General features: G+C 40.1%; 1 protein-coding gene across 3 annotated transcripts in view; it reads left to right on the forward strand.

Annotated features, from left to right (window-relative positions):
- The window catches only part of UTRN (utrophin), a 594030-nt gene extending 582371 nt beyond the window's left edge, over window positions 1-11659 (forward strand). For all 3 annotated transcript variants that reach the window (XM_074948548.1, XM_074948550.1, XM_074948549.1), the window contains 2 exons: window positions 8751-8773; window positions 11080-11659. In XM_074948548.1, the coding sequence (XP_074804649.1) occupies window positions 8751-8773; window positions 11080-11088 (32 nt within the window). In that variant the 3' untranslated portion in view covers window positions 11089-11659. The remainder of the gene's footprint in view (window positions 1-8750; window positions 8774-11079) is intronic.
- The last annotated feature ends 1988 nt before the right edge of the window (window positions 11660-13647 follow it).

Consider the following 13647-nt stretch of genomic DNA (forward strand, 5'->3'; position numbering starts at 1 on the left):
TTAACTCTGATAAGAACGTTTGCCAAGATGTGATGGCTGTGTAATCCTGTTCTTTGAAACTGTTTAACGTACATAGCGAGTGATAAAATGAAGCCAAATTAAATCATAGTCATCCTGTGTTTAAAAAAAAAAATATTCACTCTAACGTGGCCTACTTTAAGAAAAGCAGTTTGCTTCAAACAGGATCTTCATTTGTGTCTAGAAGAAGAAATGGAGATGCAGGGCCAGATTCTCCGCTGATGTAAATAGAGTTATGCTCACGTATACCAGTAGTAAATGTAGCCCCTGGAATTCTGGGTGCCAGTGATCTCTCTTGAATTTAGTGAGAGTTGGGGAAAAATAGGAGCTGCAGGATTGGGTCCTTCACCACACCACTGACCTCCCAGATCAGGAATCTGTGCAATTTTCTAGGCAGCATCAATTAAAATATCTTCAAATAGATTGAATATAACCATATAAAATATTAGGAGAGAGAGACATCAGGCATAGCCTTCTCCCCTAAGGGCTGAGCACACACTGCCTCCTGAGCCTGACCAGATTGACCCACTTAAATTCACCCAGTGAGAACACCCTCTGTGCATGGCTTTCCAGCATCCAGGGGTGAGACTGCTTTGCCTTCCTTGGAATGCCTTCCTCCATGTCCCATGGAAGGGACACTCTGTTGACCTGCAAGAAAGGCATGGAGGCTGGGTCAGCCATGGGGAGAAGTAGGAAGGCTGGCGGTGGAGGAGGAGAGAGAATCATGGTCTCTTTTCCAGTGCTGTGAAGGCTCCCTGGAAAAGATTATACAGCTGGAGGCACTTCCGACACCTGTGAGCGCTTTACAGCAGTTAATTCATGTATCTGCTGACCTCTCTTCCTACTGTCAATGCATTCTCTGGTCACACAAGATAGAATCCCTTTAGTTCTACCAGCATTGTGTATATGCTATTGTTCCTAGCTGTGGGATGTTGCAGGGAGCTTGTGTTTATAATATGTAACAAATTTGTTTTCAGTATTAGCTAAGCAAGAGCAAAAACATCCATAAAAGCTCTGGTGTTCAATAGCACCTTTGTAAAGCTTTGTTTTAAATGTCCTCAAAGTAATGAAGATGGCCACTAGGGGAAAAAAAAATGCTGAGGGTTTTTTCTCTCTTATCCCTGCCAAAGAGGTCAGCTATTCGCTCACTGTTGTTTTTTGTTTCTCAAGCTCTGCTGAACCCTATTAAAACACTCCCTTTACCTCTCCGACACACTTTGCATGTCTTTGAAGAATTGCATCAGAGAAAATGCATTTTACACATTTTGAGAAAGCAAACTAGTATCTTGCAAAACATGGCTTGTTTCAACAGTCCCCTGAGGTCCTGAATTAGTGCTAGATTACTGGCCACTATAGTGCATCTTAAGGGCCTAATTCTGAGAGGTGCTATGCTGCAGGAACTCACTGATGTCAGTCAGTAGTGCTGGTGCTCAGCGCCGCTCACATTTGGCCATAAGACTGTTTCTTTGTCACTGTAGTGAATGGAAAATGCAAAGGAAAAGTATCCCCTCCTCCCATGTTTTTTATTTTGCTTTGGTAAAGGCCTGTAATGCAACGGTGAAAGCAATATGGGGTTAGATCATGTTTGGACATGCTCAGGCCCACAGGGAATGGAGGGTTCTTTAGCTCCCTTGCATTCCTGTTCAAGAGACAGCCATAATCCCAGTCTGTGCTTTCCCTGAACAGGAGTGGAAGAATCTACTGCCCACAGCAACTCTAAATTCCATGCTCTTTCTACACTGGGGAATGGAGCTGAGCTTGTAATAGTGGTTCTGCATCCCACTCTGATATGAGTTTCCCTAGCACCACCAGAGCATTCCTCACAGAGTTAGCCGCAATCCTTCCATCTGATGTGATCCCTTCCTGTTGGTGTCGTCCCCCACTTCCCCATCTCCTTCCCCAATGCAGGATGCCGTTAGCCGCAATATAACTTCTGGGGTTTACTAGTAGTAATGTCAGCCACTTTTGCCAAAGTATCACCAGTAACCATCGCAAAGATCTCACTAGCTAACTAGTGCTATTTGCTCAAAATAGAATTTCCTTTCAGAAATTCACTTTGAGAAATTCCTTCACTGCAGCCCAATCAGCTGTGCTTTTTTATGTTTCCTTTTCATGAAGCTGGAGTAGCCCCACTTAGATTAAACTTTATACCTGCTGTTTTATTTATAAACCTTATTTTAGGTCTCTATCTCACTCATTTAAAATTACATCAGGCTAAGATTTGGTTTTTGAGAGGTAGGTCCAAAGGCTAATTCGTTTGCTCAGCAGTGGTGCAAAATGGATATGTTGTGGTTCTTACATACTGAGTAATCAAAACATTTGGAGCAGATTCAAATAAGTAGTGGGAGAGGGAGGTTTAAGACCATTCTAACTGTAAAGTAGTGTTCAGTTTTAAAAATTGAAGCATAGTACAATATTCATCTTCATTAAGGAGTTTGGTTTCTTTTGTTAGTTGCAGGGGAAGGGGTCAGATCAAGAGGGCAGGTAATTTAATGTTGAAACACATCTAATGTGTATTATTCAGTGCATTTTCCAGAGTAACTTCTGCTATAAATGTTGGATGATGAGTTCTACTTATGATAAAAGTGTATGGGTGCTGTGTGCACATTTGATGAGTTGCGTTGTCTCTTACAGCCACTAATGACAGCAATGGGTGAAGTGTAATGGCTTATTTGCTGTTCTGTTGAGAAACTGTCTATTAATCATAACCTGTTCAATTGATTTATTGATTGATTCAAACCATTTATTTAAAGGTTTTTCAATGTTTCCTACATTTTCAAATATATTTATTTCAATTACAACACAGAATACAAAGTGTACAGCACTCGCTTTATATTTATTTTTATTACAAATATTTGCACTGTAAAAACCAAAAGAAAGTATTTTTCAATTCAGCTAATACAAGTACTGTAGTGCAATCTCTTTATCATGAGCATTGAAATTACAAATGTAGAATTATGTACAGAAAAAACTGTATTCAAAAATAAAACTGTGTAAAAATTTAGAGCCTGTAAGTCCACTCAGTCCTACTTCTTGTTCAGCCAATCGCTCAGACAAACAAGTTTATTTACATTTGCAGGAGATAATGTTGCCCACTTCTTGTTTACAATGTCACCTGAAAGTGAAAACAGGCATTCCCATTGCACTGTATTAGCTAGCGTTACAAGATATTTACATACCAGATGCAGTAAAGATTCATATGTCCCTACATGCTTCGACCACCATTCCAGAGGACATGCGTCCATGCTAATGATGGGATCTGCTTGATAATGATCCAAAGCAGTGCAGACTGACACATGTTCATTTTCATCATCTGAGTCAGATGCCACCAACAGAAGGTTGATTTTCTCTTTTGGTGTTTGAGGTTCTGTAGTTTCCGCATTGGCATGTTTCTCTTTTAGGACTTCTGAAAGCATGCTCCACAGCTCGTCCCTCTCAGATTTTGGAAGGCACTTCAGATTTTTAGATCTTGGGTTGAGTGCGGTAGCTATCTTTAGAAATCTCACATTGGTACCTTCTTTGCTTTTTGTCAAATCTGCAGTGAAAGTGGTCTTAAAATGACCAGCATGCACGGGGTCATCATCTGCTACTGCTATAACATGAAATATATGGCAGAATGCGGGAACATACAGTTCTCCCCAAAGGAGTTCAGTCACAAATTTAATTGATGCATTATTTTTTTTAACGAGCATCATCACCATAGAAGCATGTCCTCTAGAATGGTGGCTGAAGCATGAAAGGCATATGAATGTTTAGCATATCTAGCACGTAAATACCTTGCGATGCGAGCTACAAAAGTTCCATGCGAAAGCCTGTTCTCACTTTCAGGTGACATAAATAAGAAGCGGGCAACATTATCTCTTGTAAATGTAAACAAACATGTTTGTCTTAGCGATTTGGCTGAACAAGAAGTAGGACTGAGTGGGCTTGTAGGCTCTAAAGTTTTACACTGTTTTGTTTACAAAGTTATGTAACCAAAAAAAAAAAATCTACATTTGTAAGTTGCACTTTCATGATAGAGATTGCACTTCAGTACTTGATGAGCTGAATTGAAAAATACTATTTCTTTTGTTCATCATTTTTACAGTGCAAATATTTGTAATAAAAAATAATATAAAGTGATCACTTTGTATTCTGTATTGTAATTGAAATCAATATATTTGAAAATGTAGAAAATCACAAATATTTAATAAATTTCAGTTGGTATTCTGTTTAACAGTGCGATTAAAACTGTGATTAATTGCGATTAATTTTTTTAATCACAGTTTTTTTAGTTAATCGTGTGAGTTAACTATGATTAATCGACAGCCCTAAATAAGATATTTAGTAGTAGTACAGGTATTGTTATTATTCCTTAACTCAACTTGTTGTCGCTGAGTATTTCAGCATGTGTGACGTGAGATGAGGCACTATTGTAGAGTGAGTTAATGACAGATAGAGTCTGTCATTTTGTAAGAGTGTAATGTTCGAGTACAGCCAGTTTTTAATATGTAATTTCCCTGAGTTAGACTCAGTAAGGAGCCTGGGAGCAAATTCATGATAGCTGCAATTTCAAAAAAATAAAATCTAATGGAAATACAGTCCCTCAGTGAAGTCCTTCTCCAGTGAAATCTTACAATCCAAAATAGAATGTGTTGGGAAAGCTTTGTATGTTGCAATGACATTAACTGGTCCATGGGACAATGATAAGGGTCCGTTATCCTCAACAGATAAGATGCTTTTGACCTTTTTCTGTAGTCAGGAAAACATTGTTTTGTTTTTTTTCCCCAGGGGAAAAAAGGGGGAAAATTAACTATGAAAAATAAGAATTCCTCTTCAAGTGTTTGCTCATGTCGATTCCATTCTAGGTGTGTGCGCGCCCACAAGCACATTTGTCAGAGATTTTTGCCTTAGTGGTATCTGTAAGGGTCAGCTATGGCGCCCTCTGGAGTGCCGCACTCATGCTTCGGTATATCAGGCACCACCGGCCCTATGCCCTTTCAGTTCTTTCTTACCACCCGGGGTGGTTGGTCAGAGCACCTCTCTCTCTTGCCTTGCCAAGTGGTCAGCAGTTTCTTTTTCACTTTGTGTATTAGAGTTGTAAATAGTTTTGTTTACTGTAGTTAGTTAGTGACTTACCAGTTAAGCACTGTAATTAGTAAGTTAGGGTCCCGGCAGGGACTTTGCCCCAGGCAGGAAATGCCCTGGTCTCCGGGTTTTAAGCCCTGCACTGACTGTAACAGGTCTGTGCCTGTTAGTGACCCCCAAGGCAGCTCTCTGAAGTGCTTGGGAGAATCGCATGTAAAAGAAAAGTGTCATATCTGCACAAACTTTTGTCCCAAGACACACAAAGAGCGCATCATCCGTTTGAGAGCTCTCCTCATGGAGGCTGCTCTCCGCCTGGCCTCACTCCCAGTACATCCGCCTCGGTTCATAGTGCACCTTCAGCACCGGGCTGTACCTGGCACTGTTCCCCTTAGCCAGTGCCCAAGAAGAAGTCAAAAAAGCATGACTAGGCACCAAGCAAGAAGGACCAAGGGTAAAGGACCTTGTTCGGGCGGTCACCTCAGCGGTGGTCATGAGGCACACTTCCAGTCTCCTCAATCCAGGATCTCCCGTTTGATGGGATTGGACTCTTTGCAGAGCAGACAGATGCAAGGCTGCACGGACTAAAGGACACTCGGGCCACCCTCGACTCGCTGGATCTGCATACACCTCAGCTGGCAAGGAAGTAGTTTCGGCCGCCACCATGGCCTTGGGACACGAGTTTTAGTCGTCGCTGCCCTTCATCCTCCCGTTCACCTGCGCAACCCGGCCTGGCGAAACATCACAGGAGCAAGAAGCGTTCATTTTGAGGGTGCGCTCGAGAGTCAACTCCCCAGATCCACCTCATCCTTTCCTCAACCGTCTTCGTCCCTACTGTTTGGCCTGGTCGTGGGTCACCTTGGACCATTGGGTGCTAGAAATTGTATGTCTAGGATACACCCTGCAATTCTGGGCCGCCACCCCACCCCCCCCGCCCTCCTTCCCCATCCCTCTTCAGGGACCCTTCTCACAAGCAACGCCTTGTTCAGGAGGTTAACAGCCTTCTCCAGCTGGGGGCAATGGAGGAGGTCCCTTGGGAAATGAGGATGAAAGGATTCTACTTCCACTATTTCCTAAGACCCATTCTGGACCTGTGGAGACTCAATAAACATCTCAATAAGTTGAAGTTCCTCATGGTTTCCCTGGCCTCCATCATCTCCTCCCTGGATCCGGGAGACTGGTATGCCATTACTGTCCCTGCGGCCCCTCTGTCAGAGTTGCCGGCAAGAAGGAACTGAGAGGGCATAGGAGCAGCAGCACCTGATATACTGACACATGAGTGTGGCACTCCAGAGGGCACCCTGGCCAACCCTATGGATACCGCTAAGGCAAAAAATTCTGATGACTGTGCACATGGGCACGCACACACCTAGAATGGAATCGACATGAGCAACTCATCTCGAAGAACAACAAATACGAGAGATAGGTAACCGTTTTTCTCTCTGGGAAAGGGAGGCTCTCTGCTGCTGAAAGTGGATAAAAATATCCAGGTTTTTTGTTTTTTAGAGGGTGGGAAGAGGTTCTGTTGTGTATTCTACTACCATTTTTTTTCTTTTGTCTCCTGGATCAGGTTTCATATAATTATAATTAATATAATCAAGTGAAAGGACTTTTTATGACAAATAGAATGTCAGGTAACATACTTCTTTAATAACCATTTCATAAAGGTATATAGACCGTGTCCACTACTGTTTATTGCAGCAAACAAGAATTGAGTTCCTCCAGACTAAAACAGATTCCCCAAGCTGCTGTAATTAATGGGAGCCGTGTAATAGTCTGTCACTAGCCCAGCTGGAAGTCCTTTGTGCTTTACAAAGTTGAATCTACATTGCTTATGTAGACTGAATGTACACGATGCTTCAGCAATCCCATCTTTTCAATAATGTGGGGTATTAAATATCTTCTGCACTAACTGCCAGCAAGTCTGCTTCTATGAGGTACTGAGCATCTCCTAGAAGTTACTCAGTGCCACCACTTTCCTGAGAACTGGGGGCACTTAGGCCGAGAACCACAGGATTTGGGGCCTCTCACTTTAGGTGCTTAGATGCAAAGTCTAGACACTTTGACATGCTCAAAACCCCTGCTAAGCTACTGTCTAAACCTAGATGTTCCTAAAATCCCATGGTGCCTAAATGTACACTGTTAAAGTCCCCTAGGTGCCTACATTTCCACTGCTGCCTCACCCGTTGGCACAGGTACAGTTGTGCCACTGCAAGCTCTCTAGTACAGATATAGCATTTATTTTCACAAAACCTCTGTGAGATAGGAAAGTGCTATTATCCCAATTTTACAAATATGGCGCTGAGGCACAGAGAGCCTAAGTGACTAGCACAAGATCACCAGGAAGTCTGTGGCAGATCAGGGAATTGAACTGAGGTCTCCCAAGTCCTAGGCTAGGGCCATAACCACTGGACTATCTTCACTCTTGGCAAAGCATTCTGTTTTTATTGGCTGTCTAGTTTTGTGAAATGCCCACTTTGGTATGAAATGTGCTCTGTACTAGTACACTGATGTCTTACACAGGAGCACAGGCCTGTACATACATCCGTGATAGTCAGGTATCTTTAAAATAGATAAATACATAGAGACCGAAAAGGGTGCAGTTTAGTCACAACCTCTGTCTTGTGTTTACTAGCATGTACCAAAGAGGGGAAGTTGGTGAACACAATCTGTTCCAATTTGTTACAGACAAAGGGGTAGCTAGAGGTTTTAATGACACTGACTTATTAATCTCTGACCTGTAACGTTCATAACGTGATGCTAAACAGTTCTTTTGTGAAAACATCACTGCCTGAGATTTTTGCCCCACCCCCTCCTTTTTCATTTTGGCTGTTTGTTCTCTAACAATTTCTAAAAGACTTCCTGAAATGCATTCATTTTAATGAAGTAAATACCTGGAGTTAGCTGTGGAATATAGCTCACTACATATTTGCCAAGGATATTTCACAGATTCCTGTGTGTTTGTGTGCTTCTTTCCCTCCCACATCCTGACCTTTACTCTTGCTCCTAAGTTGTTGAGTCTCCCGCTCACCTTCGTTAATATGCTTTGTAAATCTTGCTAAATACAGCACTGACCTCTTCTGTTAAAATGTATCTAAAGAAAATCAATTGGAAAAAATTATAGTGAAACTTACAGGGAGAGCATTACTGGGGCCTGGTCCTTTAGCGTAACCCTAAGGAAGTTAGTGTATAAGTCCATATAGTCTTTGATTCCTAAGGGATGATCATCAGTTGTTGTTGTTGTTATGGTTGCACTTATAATGAGCTATCCACATAGTTAACACAATATTTATAATATTTATATTATTACTCTTAACTGAATCCAGATTTCTCGAGAATGACCCACATTTATCATTCACAGTACTGAAATGCAGCAATCTTAAATATTGTATAGATATATAAGACACAAAGTGTTAACTGTCAGCAAATCACATGCTCAATGTTTACAATGATGTGATAAAGTAGAGTAATTATGATGCTAAGAAAATTATGCCTTGGCCCTCAAAGCACCATTCAGCTTTTACATTTTATGAAGTTCACATATGAAATTTTCCTCTCCTTGTGTTGCAAATATTCTCTGAATACAATAATATTTAACTCTCGTACTATTCTGTACGTTTGCATTTTAACTTTTTTCTTTTTTTTTTTTTTTTTTGGTGTATTTACAGCAAGTCTCGCTGGCAGACCGCAGGTATGGTACATGTTGCATGGTGCACTCTTTCAGTAGTGTTAATATAATACAGGCAGAAGAGCTCCTTTGGTTTTGTAACAAATTATTGGCTTTCAGGTATACGCATTCAGCTGACAAAAACAAAGCAAACTAGTTTGATTTAAATGCTACTGATTTTTTGTATCAGTAAGTCAAAAAAGGTCATTCAAAAACAGATGGCACTTTTTTTCTTGGATGGAATGTCTGCTAATAAAACTTCAGTAACTTCTGTTATAAATTGCAGAAACATAAATAACAAAAATAGCTGTAAATATATACACTAATTATATGAGAAAGTAATGCCATATGTCTATAAATAACAGAAATAGTCTAATTTTCATGGCTTCTCCCAAATTATGATCATTTCTGAAGGGGATAAATTAAATTGTGACTTACAGTCAATGACTAAATAACTTGGGGCTGCAGTCCCTTTAATTTATCCCTCCCACCCCCAACCCTTAGTTTAACTTGCATTGTTTTCCAGAGAAGAACTTTACTTTTTAACAGGCTCTCAGAGGACTTCAGACATGCCCCGTGAGTTCTCTGATGAAAGTTCCACACCCCCAGTTTTTGTAGAAATACAGTATGGTAAGAAGATGGCCAGACTGCCAATCTGTCACTCCGCAATTTCCACACCCATTGGAGAAGGGGTGCTATTCCCTGAGTACAGGAAGCAGCCTGGCTCCAGAGCTTGGAAGCAAGTATCCCGGCCTAGTGGATTGAGCATGAAGCTAGAAGCTGTGTATTAATTCCAGCTCTGCCACTGACTCACTATGAGGCTTGGGCACTTCCCTGTATAAATGCTAAGCATTATCATCTATGGTTGTAATACAAGTTTTCTGTGGCCCTTTTAAAATTGTTAAAGAGCTTAGCACAAAGCACTTTAAAAGGCTTATTTTTATCATGTGCTTATAGTTAAGCAAGGACTAAAGTGTTTTGCTGAATCCAGCGCCTATAAGTCTAAAACTTGGTGTGATGGGTTGGATCACAGAAACCCCCTTGGGGCCGCCAACTGATGTGCCAAGACTACTTCTGCCCCTGCTTTCCTGCCCTGCCAGCTTGGGACTTCAGTGCCCTGCCTGGTTTGAGCCAGACCCGCTAGCCTGCTGCAAACCCAGACCCAGGTCTGAACCACATCCCCTAACAGCTGTAGGCTTAAACTGAAAGTGTTCCTGTCTTTAACACGCAGATGCCCAACTCCCAATGGGGTCCAAACCCCAAATAAATCCGTTTGACCCTATATAAAGTTTATACAGGGTAAACTCATAAATTGTTCGCCCTCTATAACACTGATAGAGAGAGATGCACAGCTGTTTGCCCCCCCCAGATATTAATACATATTCTGAGTTAGTTAATAAGTGATTTTATTAAATACAGAAAGTAGGATGTAAGTGGTTCCAAGTAGTAACAGACAGAACAAAGTGAATTACCAAGCAAAATGAAATAGAACACGCAAGTCTATATCTAAGAAAACTGAACACAGATAAAACCTCACCCTCAGAGGAATTCCAGTAAGCTTCCTTTTACAGACTAGTCTCCTTCTAGTCTGGGTCCAGCACACCCCCTGTAGTTACTTCCTTTGTTCCAGTTTCTTTCAGGTATCCTTGGGGGTGGAGAGGCTATCTCTTTAGCCAGCTGAAGACAAAATGGAGGGGTCTCCCATGGGCTTAAATAGACTTTCTTTTGTGGGAGGAGACACCCTCCTCTCTACTATTCCAAGTCCAGCTCCAAGATGGAGTTTTGGAGTCACCTGGGCAAGTCACATGTCCATGCATGACTCCGTTTTTACAGGCAGCAGCCATTGCCCACATGGTATCTTGAATGTCTCCAGAAAGACTTCTTATGTGGATTGGGGCCTTCCAACATCCATTGTTCATTAAATGCTTCTTGATTGGGCACTTAACTTGCCAATTCCTTTCTAAAGAAGCTGACCAAATGCCTTACTAAGGTTATTTAAAATCAAACAAGTATACAGCCAATATTCATAACTTCAAATGCAACAATGGCACATGCATACAAATAGGATGAATATATTCAGTAGATCATAATCTTTACATAGATATGTTACATGGCATATGTAGCATAAAACATATTCCAGTTATGTCATATATACATTCATAAGCATATTTCCAAAAAGCCTTATGGGGGGCACTGTCACACTTGGAATACCCCATTTATTTTAAATTACCTCAAAATTTCGTATTTGCATTCTGTCATGGGTGTTCAGGACACTGCATAGAGGACTATGTATGTAAATATTGCTGTGACATTATTTCTCATCACTATAGGCAATGTGAAGTATTCATTTCGAAGGCAACCAACACTTCCTGACCTGCAGGATGGCCCTTTTCTACAAATGCCAATCACAAGTTCTGCTTAGTCAGAAGACTGCATGGGACCTTGGAACATGCTGTTCAGCTCTGATTGTGTGTTCTACTTGAAATAGTAAAACACTGAATACCCAAAGATGAGGAAGTTGTGTTTTTATAATATGTTCTTTTTTTCCTCCTTCTTCCCTTTCTATGCAACTGTAAATTAATGAATAGCGGAGTATTTGGAAATGATTATACATTTGTCGTTGATTTGTATAAATATATAGCATTGGGAAAGGGGGCGGGGGCTTTATATACATTCTTTTTAATAACAGTAAAGAGAACTGCGTAGAGTTTGGAGCAAAATGTTACATTTATACATTCCTTTCAGTTCTTTGCATTTCCATTGCAAAAACATTTATTTTCTGACACCCTCGCTGTTCTGTACAGGTTATTTATACTTGTGCCAGCCATCTAACCAGATAGATTTCTGAAGACCCTTCCGTTGTCTCCAAGATTGGCAAAATAACAAGTTCACATAACTTGCACAATTATTATTTAACAAAAAAATCATAGTGGCAACGTGTGAAGGCTAAGCTCCATTTAACAATTGTAGACCCTCTTTTAAAACTACGATAATAAATGCTATGCACCAAAAGGGCATTTCAAGATTTTATGTTTGATAAGTTTTGTTTTTTTGTTTTTAAGATTTATTTCAACTCAAAAATCAGGAGATAGCTACATAAAGACTTAACAATATTTTAAGTTGTTTTAATACGATCTCTCTAACTAAATGCAATTTTATTTTCCCCCCAGAGACAGAGCTTTGTTGTTCCAAGTTGTGCCAAACATTTTTTTAAAGCCTTGATTCTCCAATTTGCAAAGTAAAGACCAGTTACCAGGGATCTTATACATAAGATCTGAACGTACACACATGTTTCGTATTCCTTTTGGAAATGTCTAATCAATTAAGAAGCCCTCTCCAATAATATCAGGGCTGGAACATTTTCTTTAAACCAGTTCAGGGCCCCTGGACGTTTTCATTCAGTCTTGCTCTTTATTTTTGAAAGGCTCATTTGTTGTTCATTTATTTATGTGCTTAAGGTAGGGATAATTTTGGGAAGATTGTGTCACTGATTTACAATACAAATATTCAAATTAGCAATCAGGTGATGGGTTCTTCTGCCTTCACTGTTGAGTTTACAGTGTTGCATGGACACTTGTTTTAATTTCAGAACACATATTTGATTGGTAAATGGCATGCAATAATCAATTTTCAGATACAATGAGAGGAGACAAAATCATATCCTAAAATATTGTTGAAGGAAAATCTCGGAATGGTCTTGAAAAGCTACAAATTGGATAATTCTATTGGTATTCATTCTGGAAGTTATGCCGTTAAAACATCAGGATTTGTTAATACCTGATTATCTTCACTGAGGTGGTGCCTACCAGAATGTCCTACATTCATAATTTTCACTCACCAGTATATGCTTAAGGCATGGTCTGAGCACAGGTTCTAAACCAGACTCTGATGCGGATTCCATATGAAGCTGTGGGCAAGGAATTTAACCATTCTGCCTCAGTTGTCCCCATCTGTAAAATGGGATGATAATACTTACCTACCTCTCAGAGGTGTTGAGGCTTAATTAGCTAGTGTCTGTAAAGTGCTTTGAAGATTAAAAGTGCTGTATAAATTATAAGTATTATTCTTTTTGGATGGGGGAAATGGAGGAATTGTCAAGGTGGGATGGGGAGAGACTGGCTATTATAGGATTCCTTCATCTAGGAAAAAATATATTTGTAGTAGAGTTATTTTGAGAAGGAAAATAGTTTTACAGAAGAGGAAAAGCCATGCCCGCCTTTCTACCTCAGACCCAATCTTCATGAGTAGTATTGAAAATAGCTTTATGCTCTGTTCTCTGCAAGGTATTTTGTTTTTACCAGGCCACATCATATCAAAGCAAGAAATCCTTTTAAAAAATTCCCTGAATTCAAAAGGTCTCAGTAGTCAATTTGGTGGCTTTTTTGTTCTGTCTGTGAAAGGTTATGTATAAAATTGTTTTTCCGCCTGTGTTTGTATGCAAGCTATGTCCTCTACTCTGCTGCCAAGTAAAAGCTACTTAAAACACTACATTGTAACATTCTTCCTCTGAGACAATAATAAATAAAAGGAGTATATTGCAGTAACATTGAGAAAAGTTATGTCATTCTTTTGAGTTTTGTGGTAGAGAATGATCACTCTTCTCCCTTCTAATCTGGATACATATTATACATTTCATTTGAAATAAAATTAATTTTTAACACAAGATTGCTTTGATATTCCTCAGCTCGGAAATGAACCACATTTTAAAAACTATTCCCGTGGGATAGCATTTCAGGCTTCAAGGTACATTTATGAAAACAACATATGGGGGAAATTAAAAAATAAATCTGTGCATATTCTTCTGCAATTTTCCTTCTTTGGTGACACAGACACTCTGCAATCCTTCTTTGCTGTGTGACAGATTTAAATTTAAACAACCAAGCAATTGACTGCTTGCT

This window comes from Natator depressus, chromosome 3, assembly GCF_965152275.1.
Source record: "Natator depressus isolate rNatDep1 chromosome 3, rNatDep2.hap1, whole genome shotgun sequence".
NCBI lineage: Eukaryota > Metazoa > Chordata > Testudines > Cheloniidae > Natator > Natator depressus.